Below are 13,143 nucleotides of genomic sequence, written 5' to 3' on the forward strand. Positions count from 1 at the left end.
ACCTGCCCATTACCATACAGTGCACAGGCATTTCCCTTCGAATAGGCTAAATGAAGAGTGAATATTGGACTTATATTTTGCCGGTAATCAGAAAAAATACAAATGAAGGATGATTTTGACTCTGTAGCTGCTTGGTGTAGATAGAACGGCCAGCATAAGCTAACAGAAAACAAATAAAAACTTCTTTCAACCAAAGAAATCGCTGTAAAATGTAACTAGGAAAACTACATTTTGGTTAGTTACTCAAGCTTATCTGGCTTTCCAGAAAATTTTAATTGTTATAATCCAGCCAAACCTACATGAGCTGATTAAAAATCTGTAATCAGTGATTTATTACATCCCTTTTAGAAAGTTTTATATCGCAATGCTGAGTTAGTTGTGTTACTTCTACTGCATTAAATCCAAGCCATACAGTTGAATGCTTCTCCCATCAGACAGAGACACATCTGTTCAGTTACGGGCTTATCTACGGGCAAGATAATAACTATATATCATACTATATATATCAAATATACTGTATGTCCCTATTATCTCTCCTCTTTTTGACCTTCCCATAATTGTTCACAAATCAATACAAACCAGCAATCCTTTGGTCAGACTGAATGGCTATCAAATCCATTGGTGATATTGAATTTGGTAGAGCTGTGCACACTTCTGCCTGTTGAAAGTTGATGCCATGCCAGTCTGTCTATATTCTCAGCAAGCTTTGCCAACCAGGGTGCAAAAAACGGACAACATTGGAAGACTTTTACTTTGTTATTATAATCATCACAATTCCAAGGACATTTCAAAGATTACGATGTGATTTTACTGCCACTTACTGATTCAACTGTTCCAAAAATAAGCAAACGTTTTGCCAATCAAACAAATATGGGTGAGTAAAAAAGCAGAAGGCTGGACAAGAACAGACACATATTTTTATTGAATTACCAATAAGGTGAATCTTTTGTGGACCTAAATGCACTCATAGCACAATCATCAGTTTTGTTTCTAATGTGCAGCCCCAGGCTTATTCAGCGTTAACTGGTCGCAGGAGACTGACACAAGTACAGGTAACCTCCCCCTTGCAACCTCACAGAAATCACCCTTTCTGGTTATGTCTTGTAACAGCAGGCCACAAAAGTAGTGCAGGAGAACCTCTGCCACAACAGAAAAAAAATGTGTTTTTGAGTAGTATAGCAGGCAGTAAAAGAGGAAAATACTGCTGCTGTTACACCCCTCTATGGCCCCCAATAAAGGATGCGGGTGATGGGTGCAGAAGGGGCTGTCAGTCAGACAGGGGTCCCTGGGGTGAACAGAAGGCAGGCGGTGGTGTCGCTCAGCCATGACCAGGGCACAATGACCAGGGCCTGACCCTTCAGACCTACCATCACACACATGCCAGCAACCATGACACTCACAGGGAGGGGGGCTAGGCCCAGAGAGGAAGTTAAATGTACTATGCATATGGGCATTTTTGCATCCAGCCTGAAACGCTATTGACAACCTTGTTTTAAAAACCACAGACACACCTTAAACAAGTTCATTCAGTAATTAAATATAAATCTCTACAGTACATATGTAGGACTTGCAGACCAACAACTAATCCCAACTCGACCGTCAAGTATTAGACAAAACCTTTACAGAAGACTAAAATGGATCCATTCTTTTTTCCTTCACAATAAAATTGGTCCTTTCTTAAAATAAACAGATATCTCACTGCAACTTGCTGCAAGACACGCACACACACACACCTGCGCGTGTACACACACACACACACACACAGGCACACACACACACACACACACACACACACACACAAAGTTCAGAGTAGGATGGTGGAGACAAAGGCTGGCCTCCAAGCCCCTTGCTGGGAGCACACAGTCGACTGGACACACAATTGAGAGCGGAAGCAGATCAGCTGGCCTGGGCCTGCGAGGGGGGGGCAGAAAGAAAGGAGCCCCAATTCCAAATATTCCAAGTTATTCTGCTGGATGACTGACTTCATTTCCGACCGAAGCAGGAGAGAAAAACAGAGGGAGGGGGTGCGAGTGTAGCGGAGGACTGTGGGGGGAGGGGAAGGCGGCTGTGGATAGGAACAGGGTGGAGAACAAGGTGACAGTCAACAGCTTCCACCCATATCTGAAGAAGAAGCCATGCTTCTTCTACCCACATAAATGACATGTACAGCTTTTTCTTGAATCTAGAAAATCAGGCATGTGGAATCTGAGATTAAGCCTCACTTAGAGCAAAGAGCAAACAAAAAACTATGACTGAAAATACAATTATGCTTCTATTTGAAACAAATTGTACAAATAAAAGAGTATTGTAGTAATATTATGTGCAAATGCACATGGAGAGTTGTGAAACTGTATTTAAACCTGCATGTGTTAAGCATCAGTAATCTGCCTGTGTGGGCATGAATTTTGTCAGTGCATAAAGAAATCTGTAAATGTGTATTCAGTCTGAAAATGTACTCAGATTTGTAGATGTGTAAAAGAGAATGTAAATGTGGGTAAGTGGGTACATTATAATTTTTACATGTGTTTACACATATAAAAATAATAACTGAGAGTATTGTTCATGAGCAGAAAGAACAGAAAATAAATTCTTTATTTCTGCCTCTGACATGCCTGACTTGCAGTTGTCAGTCATCATAAAGGCCACTCCATTATCAAATTAAATCTAATTCACATTTAATGACTTCTGTACAAATGTACAGCTCTAAGCACTCTTTCAAATCTGAAACCCAATTTCCAATTTGCTTGCACATCCACAAATCAGACTACACATTTACAGATTTTTCTCTCAAATCTTTGAAAACATGCGCAGACTGAAATACAGTTGACATATTTACAAATAATTTGACTACGATACCTATAAAGAGAAGAGAAGAGAAGAGAAGAGAAGAGAAGAGAAGAGAAGAGAAGAGAAGAGAAGAGAAGAGAAGAAGGCGTGATGGGGGAGCACGTGCAGACCAGGCAGGCCTGAGCCTCGAGGCCGGCTGCTCCAGTGTGTGGTGGAGAAGGGGGATCCTGGGACAACCATTTCCAAAGTGGACAAAGTGGCCGTTTGTCTGCTGCTCTGGCCTATGGCTCACTGGGTTCCAGCATGCCATCATGCTTTGCTCCTGTCTTAGCCCTGAGCTTCCCATCCCAACGGGGAGTGGTGGAGAGGAGGACAGGGGTATGAGGGGGGCACTAAGAAAAAGACAGGAGGGGGAGAGGAAGGGAAGGAACAGAGAGAGAGCAGGAGGAGACGGGAGAGAGAAAGGATGTGGCCTGAGCCCTGGGTGCTCGCCAAGTCACCCTCCCTTTCCTCCACTCTGTCTCCCCCTTCCACCCAACCCCTCCCCGGCTGCCTCTCTCTACACAATGGCCGCTTCTCTGCTGAAATTTCACGTTATTGGATCCCGGGCCTGGAGTTTTGTCCTCCCACAATGTCCAGGCAGCGGAGCATGCTGCAGGGGAGACACACTCTGCAAGCTAAAAGCTGGAAAACCATTCCTCCTTTCATTAGCATCAGAAAAGGGGAGAAAACCCCACCGCCACCTCCTCTTTTTTCCATCGCCCCTTTTCCTCCCCATCTCTATCCTATATCAAAACCGGAGGAAGGCTGTCAAGCTCGGTCAAGCTCCACTAGACCACTTTGGCGAGTAGGACTTTTTTTTTTGGGAGGGGGGGGGAGGAATCATTAAAGTATCATTGGGAAAATAAACACAAGCTACTTATCCCAATCCGATTCGATAGATTATCCTCAGAAAGGAAAGCAATCACAAGGAAAGAGGGTGGGCCATGGAAGACGGCGTGAAAAGCAACTCTGAGTGTGACTCATTCGCTTTACTTACCAAAGTGTATGGTTGTCTTCAACAGCTGCTACCATAGATAAAATGCAATATTTTTACATTTCCTTAACAGCTTCAGTGTGACTCAAAAAGTACGTCTTTATGTATTTAATATAGATGAATTTGTCCAAAGAAATAAGTGAGACCAAGACTTGTACCAAGAATACAGCATAGAAGTATGCTATATTTAAATGCAGTCAGCAATTTAAAATATATATATACATGAACTAAAAATATTTCAGTCTAAATCAAAAAAGCAAAACTAACTAACAGTAATTCAATGAAAAAGTTATGAGAGGATGAAGTAGTGCACATTCTTTCACTGCGATCATGCCTCATTGAAGAAATAAATAACATGCAATCTGGGACTCGGCCGTCGATTCCAGCAGTGCATCTAATCTGAACGGTGCAAACTAGCTAGCCAATTAGCCACGGTTCAAATCCCCTAAATAACCCCAGGCAAACTCAAGGGCACAGACATACCCAAAACAAACACTAACATGGCCTAACATGGATGCAGAGCAAATTATGGCATAAGGTCAGAGCCAAATACTTTGAAAGGGGCTGTCCGTTATCCATTAATAAAACTGAAATAATAATGGGACAATGCCTTGAGAAACAGCAAGCCAGCATCACAAGCCTGCTTACATTAACTGCAGTGAAAACTAATACGCTGGCTATAGAAAGAGAAGTGAAAGAGAAATTTGCCCTATCTCCTCTCAACACCTCAGGCTGCTGGTGAGTCATCTCCCTCACAAGAACATTCAGCTTAGCTACCAACTGACTCAGGGAAAAAAAAACAAAAAAAAAACAGAACAAGCCTACTCTGCTGCTGCTGCACCACACAGCGAATCTTGACTTCAATTGTACCACCATCCTTTTACAGAAATGCTACCTAATATGATGACAAATTAACAGATCATAGTCACATCTGGTGGTATCTGTCACAGACAGCAGTTAGTGGGTCAAATTAGGCTATAGCCTAAATCATACATAGACCTAACCAGTACATGAATGTCAGAACTGCTCACTTAGACAGCATTTCTAACACTGATTTGCAAACCAACCCCTCCATTACTGGATTGGGCCTGCAACCCCAACAGCAATGTTCTAGGTGCCGCTGTGCTGTGGTACTATAAATCAAAAGAATCCCATATGTGTATCAAATGCCAAAAAACTATTCTCAAACATCAATCAAAGCCACATATTGAGATGATCTTAATTTGAACCACAAGCATTTGGAAAATTAAAACCTTGCGCTTGCCATTACAAAAAAAAGAAAAAAAAAAGAAGAGGAACCACAAATTTCGACTGCTGCGGCGTCTCTGGTCTGCTTTGATGTAAGAGTAGTCCTCAGGGACCCAGCATCTACTCATCATAGCTACTCTGAAACTTAGGGGGAAACAGGAAGCCGAGGGGAAAAGGCAGCCGTCTAGCTGTGGGAGAAGCCATCAATGCATCTCAGGAGCAGCTCGGGAAGGACAAACCACCAAACCAGGATGGTGGCCCATGGATGTTAAGAGAAACTGCTATGACAAGCAGTAAACCATCCCGACATGGCCAGTTGTTGAGGATACCATAACATTATCATCAACATAAATGTCAGAAACCAAACTATTAGACCATCTTGAAAATCAATTACATTTTCCTCCAAGTAGTTTTTCCCTCTCTTGGAATTTGAGAAATCAAGAATTACTTTCACCAACCAATAAAAGTCTGTTCAGGGTTCTGAATATAGCCATGAGACAGGACAAAATGTGATCAAACATTTACTGAGTAGATATAAGTGCATGTTCTTGCTGACATCCAGTTTTAATTGTATTTGAAAACTTGACTCATAAACTAAATGATTTGATAACATAATGTTATATTTGTTTAAATTTACTCATCTAGGATCCAGCCCTATCTTTCCCAGAAATACATACACATGCCAAATGTTTCCAGAGAAATAAACACTTGAGTGTGTGCACAGACGCACATGCAGAAACCTCTTCCTGTTTTCAAAGCGTTTGGAAACTCAATCAAAGACACAAGGTTTAGGATTTACATCTGTGCCCTTTTATGTCTGTGGCCTCACAGGAAAGAACCATCTTAGCCCAGCTGCAGCGAAGAGCTCACAACAAGGCCCAGCCTTCATGCTCCCGCATGCAGCACAACTGAAAACAAAATCCGCAATTCAGACACTTAGGTCGAAAGGCACTTCTTACAGGCATTAAGATATGGCCTGTGAACATCAGAGGCTCTCCTTGACAAAGAACTGAAGAAGGGCCTGTTATGTGCATGCTGTGACGGAGGCACACACAAAAGAAAAAAATCTGCAAGTTTACTGTTGGCTTAAGAGCCTACATACACAGTATAGATCCACATCAGGTCTTTGTCTGAAAAATATGAATATTGATTTGAAATGTGCTCTAAATACACTGCTGACATTTATGCCAGTTTATGCATGCTCCTAAAATACTTGAAGAGGAAATGAAAATCATAAGAGGGAAGTGGCTCAGGTTTAAAATATACAGAATCCAGGCCCAAATCTGGCCATGGGAATGGAACAGTCCACCACTATGCGAAGGCTTGTTGGCTTTTCTCATTTACAGACAGTCCAAGCCCTCTGACTATACAGATGATCATTGTCATAAATGACATGAACATTATAACAGCTAAAATAAAACAAGCAGACACTGAGACAGAAACAACCTACAACAAAAACAACTTACCGGACTACCTAACATTTCAACTTCAGTAAATGTTGCAAACAGAGAGAATCTGAGGAAAACTGAATATAAAGACATTTTAATTTGCACAGTATGCATATATCTTAGACCTACACCAAAATCTAAATAAAAAATGAGGAGATGAGTAGCAACCAATCATGTAAAACGCAGTTGCAAGTGTCCTCACACATGTTGTCAAATAACACACTACATTTGCCTCTGTAAACCACTCAAGTAACAACTAACACTTCCCCAAAATAATACAGAAGCAAAACCAAACATATGTTCAGCTCAGCAGACTTTTTCAAAGGTAAGAAGTGCCTCTAGCTGAGACTAGGCCAGCTAGTAAAGCTTAAGGTTCATGGAGGTCATATCCAACAACTGGCAGTAACCCCAAATAATACTATCTATAAAAAGGTCCAGGAAATTATTTAGCTTAACATAAGGGCCACAGGATATAGGCAATTACCCAGGCCATAAAGCACTAGCCCTAACAGCTGAAGTAGCTGTCTCCCTTTGTCGTTTCAGGACATGATGGGGGTTGTTTGGGAGGAATGTGTTTGGAAAGCCCTGCAACAGGAATGGGTGTGCAAAACAGCCCACAGGTGATAAGATCGCGACACCCACATTGGCAGATAAAACGCTGAGCTGTCAAATCAATCACACAGATAGGAAGAGGACAGAGAGGGAGAGGAATCACTGAGGATCACCTGACTGGCAACAGACAATACCTTAGTGCTACGGGAATCTAAAACAATGAGGACAGGACATACCTTATACCTGTTCAGCAGAGTATAGAGGCAACTGACCTTTGATGATAAAAATGGATGGGGGACTGAATCATTTTAGCAAAAATCTGCCTGTAGACCTAGCCTGACTAAAATCTACATTAAATATGAGGGAGGACAAAGAGGAACCTCTAGTTGTCTTATGTTAGCCTTTTTCCCCCTGCAACAAAACAAAACAAAACACTTGAGTTGTGAGTTGTCACACAAATCAGCAAAACAGGAGATTCAAGGTGTAAAAAAAGAACACACTATTGCTATGCTGACTATGTAAAAAGCGTATGTACAGTCACAGATAAAGGATATACACCTCAACAGGCTGTTGGCTTGCTTGAGATAAATATCTTAGATAAATGTGGCATTCACACAGAGGCTGCTTGCACATATTTTCATAAATCTCCCACTTCTCCCAGCATGACCATAGCTCTTGTCTACAGGATTCACATTAGCCTTACATCACGCCACACCAGCACACATGCCTGACAAGACTAGAAAACCCAAATCTCACAAGGCTTTTTGCGCGTTCTTCTCATTTCAGCCTTGCGAACATTATTGCACCAAGGCCAAGTAACATGTTCTCAGCAAAGGGTGTGCTGTGTGTACACCAGCTCGGCTTACCACCTATCATTCAGACAAAACCACTTCAGGGCTGTCTCGTCACAAATTTTTGAGAGATTTTCAAATTAAATGTTTAAATGCAAGCTACAGGAGGACAAGCATGTTTTTTTCCCCTTAATTACGGTTGTACATGGTTAGAATACCAGGATTTACACACACATTTTCTATGTACCATAAAAAAGGCAGATTTCCTTTTTTTTAGGATCTAGCAAGTGACTCATCAAAGACGCAAATTTATCAAATCAATGGAGGAGAGCACAATGTCACAGTGTAAAAAGGGACACTACTGTGAAAAACAGATTGATTATTATCCCTGATGTTTAAAAATTCAAATAAAATAGCTAACATTTCTAGTGAATATATGTGTCATTATGAAAAGCATAATAAAGACACTCTCTTGGGCAAAAATAAATGGCTTCGGCTACGCTCAGTATTCTGTTTGCTCCATTACTATGAATCATACAACAGCCAGAAAGGTGGTGGAATCATAGCAACAATGTTTGGATCACTTCGCCATCTTAGCTGCTGCCATCATGCAGCGTGGAACTAACCCAGCATATACTGTAGCTTACACACCAGTGATGATATGTAGCCGTTGGCAGCAGCTCCCAAAGTGGGGCTTCGGGGGCCTTGAGGAGTCCCTGAGGTTATTGCAGGGAGCCACATCAAATCGAGGAATGCTTTGATTTCAACTGTAATTTCTTTCTCTGCAGGTTAACACGACAGACAACGTATTCAAACAAATGAGAGGTTTTACCATCAAACATGTTAGAACACAATTTAAGCTGAATCAAGACCTACAGCAGAAGACGAACAGCGTGTGTACGACTGGTTTAATTGTAATCTAGAAGGAACTCCAAAGCGTATATCACATAAAAAACAGATGTGTAGTTCAAGGACAAAACCTCCATGCATTCAATCAATCAACCTCACAAAGGCGAGATAGATGGAATGGGGAAAAACATGGGTGTGTTTCCAACATTAAAGCATGACACTGTAAATGGCTGAAAGGGGGCATATGACTTCCTCTGTGACAAATACATTATCAAATAAAATCCTCCGAGATGGCGAGGAAACGACGGTTAAACTGCACGCTTATGTAAAAATAAACGGCCAATAGTCGAGCACTGGCGCTTATATGCGATGTATTGTGCGGCAAATACAGAAAATCATTGTGTGATCGTCGGTGCAATGCGAAACAGTGTACAGTGCTGTGAATGGGCAGGCAGGTACTTTATGAATGGAGGGGATCATGTGACCGCAGCACCTCCCGAAGCAGATATTTCTCACTGACTGTCAACAAGCGCACACAAGGGATCAGCCCATTAAAACAATACCAAAACGCGACTGGAAACGGACGCGACGTGCACAAAAACACAACTTGCACACATTACAATCGGTGTGTGTGCGTTGCGGGGATCCGGGCGTGAATGCGACGCCGTTTTTAAGCGTTTTTTTTATGAATGGAGATTGTGATATGTAAATGAGCGTGATTGAGAAAAAAAAATGGCATCTTCGGCTTTTCAATGCCGCAATAAGCACGAAGAGCTTTCATTAAAGACGGGCCCGGATTGAAATATAAACATGAATCTGCTGGTTTTAATCGATGATTTATGTTCAGAAATCATGGCGGACAGCAGTTACACACGGATCTGGGTTGTCAATATAATGCGCTATCTGATCATGATGTACTGAACAGGCATGCATATAAAATTATATTTAGACTGGATCGGTGCTGTCTAAGTGTCCACTCCGAGGCACGTATAACTACCAATCTGTAACAGCAATAATAAACATCCTGGCCATGTAATTTAGCAGCCGACTGAATCCTACACAGGCAAACATTAGCACACCGCAGTCCAAAATGAATTCTCACATTATATATGTTAGTTAGCTATATTATAAGAGCAAAAGGGCGATTTACTATAGACGTATGCCTACCAAGAAGTGCTCTTTTTAATCTTATAACACAGTGGTTTTCATTAGCCCATGAACGCATACAAACCCAAACTAGCCTTATTGTTGATATTAAAGCGAGATGATGAAATAGCAGCGTTGCACGGTTAGAAATGTCACTGGGAGCTGTGGCTGCTCAGCCTGTGTTTCATATCTACACATACGCGAGTGGTTATTACAGAAAGGTACATGGAAAAGGTGGAAATGCATAAATGTAAACAACACTCACTCGTTGTTTGGATTTGTTGAATCTTCACTCATTTTTTTCCTCACGGGGATCCAAATCCTAGCAATAGCATCGACGACGCAGTGACGGCGGGATAAAATACCACGAATATCACCATTTTCCTTCACATGCAGAAATTACCCCCCTATTTTGGATATTAAGTAAAGGCTGTACAAGGGGGCATGCCTGGCTAAAGCGTCCCTGTGGGGGGAAAACCAAAGTGAAGCTAGCTTAACGTTAGCTCTGCTGCCTGGGACAAATGTTAAATCGCGAGGAGGAATGACAACCGTTGATTCATTTTATCCTCCCTGGAAGTAAAATCCGACCACAACAAATGGGCCATCGGCATCATCCTCTTCGACAAACGCAGGTCCCCGCTCTTGCAAAGAAAAGAAAAACAGATATAGATCCTCAAAAACTGTAGGAATTGTTATAGACTGGAACGTTTGGCAGGTTATTTATGGCTGGCTGTCGAGCATCCATTCGCCAACTTCAGGTCCAGGACAACACTTGAAAAAGCGCCGTGCAGCGTTGCTCCGTCAACGTGTCCGAGTAATTTGCAGTAAAGGCATCCAAAAGCCCACAAAAAGGGGTTCAGCTGTTTTTAATATGAATACTGACGCGTGAAGTAAAAACGTACGGACTTGAAATTTCCTTGAGAAGTTGGTGGACATCTGCTCTAAACGAACTCCATTTTCAACTCGGGGGGAATGAAACATCGGAAAACTGGGCGGATGTGTCGACCCTCGCTTGAGAAAATTAGATCCTTCCGCGACGTAGTAAAAACATAACCCTCTTGCGATGAAATAAGCTCACCCAGCGCGTAACTTGTGATATTTAGAAAACGAATAGCGTATATAGGACGGAAGTGCGCTCCTCCGTAGCCGAATTCGGCGAATTTAAATGGGTTCTTTCCAAAGTTGACCTAAAGTAGTCCCCGCACTTCCCAAAAGAAGTTTCCCTTCAATCACGCATTGATACAAGAGGGAAGCGTCTGTGTGATAGCACGCAAACTAGAAAATAATCTGGAGGAAGGATTTGGGCTGACACACGCAGACACACTCAACCATTAACAATTTCTCTTTCTGCCTTTCATTAAGCAGTTTTAATGCGATTGAGACACTTCTTCTTCTTCTTCTTCTTAAAAAAAATAAATAAATCCTGATGCAAATTGTGGGGCAGTGCAGTAGATGTACACAGCCAAGACTGCTGCAGCACGTGGAATTACATCAGACCCCCTTCACGATTTATGTGCCCAAAGCCAAGGTAGTATTTCAATCTCAGAGTGTTACTTATTTATTATTGTTTAGTGATATAACATTCAGGCATAAAGTGAAAGTGCAATAAAGAATATTAGTGTATTTTCTAAAATATGGGATGGCAGTGTGATATTGGTAATGGTCTTAAAAAAATAAATAAGAGGCATAAAATTGCCACATTAAAAAAAAAGGGGGGGTATTGCCTACAGATTTAGAGGACTAAAATACATGCTAATGTCTCTAGTTAAAGCTGCCCCACCTTGCACCCCAAAAACTCTTTCCAAGCAGCTGGAGCACCTTTCAAAATGAAACAATCTACGAAGTTGCCAGAAAAAGAAAGAAAGAAAGAAAGAAAGAAAAAAAAAAGGTCTATGAATCTTATTTGCAAATGTGTTAAAAAGCCTTGCAGTGTGAATCGGTGGCCTGGTTGCGTAAGACTTAAATGCTATTGGATTTCTGTGCTGTGTGGAAAGGCAAGAGATCAGGCTAAATGATTCTGCCTGGTTGTCATAGTGACAGCATGTTGTGTGAGAAGTTTCTTTGTATTTCTCTGGCTTTCATACAGCTTGTGCCACAGCCTTATGTTGCAGCCATATAAAACACCCCTCTGTGTCACTGTATGTAGACAGCCCATGCATGCACGACACTCACGTGTGCAGCCTTGACACATATTGTAGACCTCATTTGGCATTTCATTATATTTTCTGTCTGAGGTGTGCACTGCAATGCTAGTGACCGCCTCACAGCGAAGGTGAATCGTCCCATAGAGTTGTTTTCTCAACAAAAAATACTGATGTCAGCCTGGTATGCATGTTATGTGCACTTATTTACACAAGCAAGCTGCAAAAAGGCTGACATTGGCTAATCAACTTATAGTAGACTGTCTTCATCTTTTGCGGTCACTTGAATTTGCAAGTGTCATGATACAGCAAACAATTCCAAATTAAGTTTCCCTTATTTCATAGAGCAGAAAAAAATAACATGACCATGGCCTTTTCCCACTAGCATGCCTTTATCCTTTAGAGTATTTAGAGTTCAGGAAGTCAGCCTTCTTTCTCATCTCACAAATGTGGATGACCCTAGTGCATTTCCTGTGTTTTTCACACACTGGGCGCCACACAGTGTGTCGTATGAGGCAACAGGATGTTTAGCTAACAAAGGCATCCCTTCACTTTACTCACTAAGGGCAATCAGAGTCGTCACAATTGTCTTACATTCCTGTATTGCCAGCACAAGCTCAACACAAACCTCATTCACCGAACTTGGCTGAATCAATTGGCAGATCACAATAGCCTGACATGACTTATTTTATGTCATGTTTCTTTAATTTTATGTGACTGCAGCACTGATACGAACTGCTTGTCAAACTTTGCTGAATATATCCATTCAGAATGCAAGGAACTACACAATAAGAGGCTAAGAGAAAAGGTCACGCATTATCTGTTTGTACTAATGTCCTGTCAGACCATCAAATAACTCAGCTTTTCCAGAACTGCGTATATTGTCCGTAATTTAAAAAATGCAAGGGTTTGTTACTGACAATAAATGCCGCACATGCAGACCTAGAAAAACCAGAAGCAGATTCAGTCGCGTTATTGTGAGAAAAAAATCAAGAAAAACAGGAAAGAATCTGCAGCACTGATCTCACCAGATACAACTCAAGTCACAGACCATTGAAATAGGATCAACAAACACGGGTATGAAGGGAGAATAACACAGTGGAAACTGGTTATAAGCTAAAAACAGCATTACATTGTCAGAAGAA

General features: G+C 41.6%; 1 protein-coding gene across 1 annotated transcript in view; it reads right to left on the minus strand.

Annotated features, from left to right (window-relative positions):
* spred1 (sprouty related EVH1 domain containing 1) overlaps positions 1–10,974 on the minus strand; it is a 31,886-nt gene extending 20,912 nt beyond the window's left edge. The window contains exon 1 of the mRNA XM_008279853.1: positions 10,123–10,974. Coding sequence (XP_008278075.1) covers positions 10,123–10,154 — 32 coding nt within the window. The 5' untranslated portion in view covers positions 10,155–10,974. The remainder of the gene's footprint in view (positions 1–10,122) is intronic.
* Between the last annotated feature and the right edge of the window lie 2,169 nt (positions 10,975–13,143).

The sequence above is a fragment of the Stegastes partitus genome, unplaced genomic scaffold (assembly GCF_000690725.1).
Source record: "Stegastes partitus isolate 25-593 unplaced genomic scaffold, Stegastes_partitus-1.0.2 Scaffold173, whole genome shotgun sequence".
Lineage (NCBI taxonomy): Eukaryota > Metazoa > Chordata > Actinopteri > Pomacentridae > Stegastes > Stegastes partitus.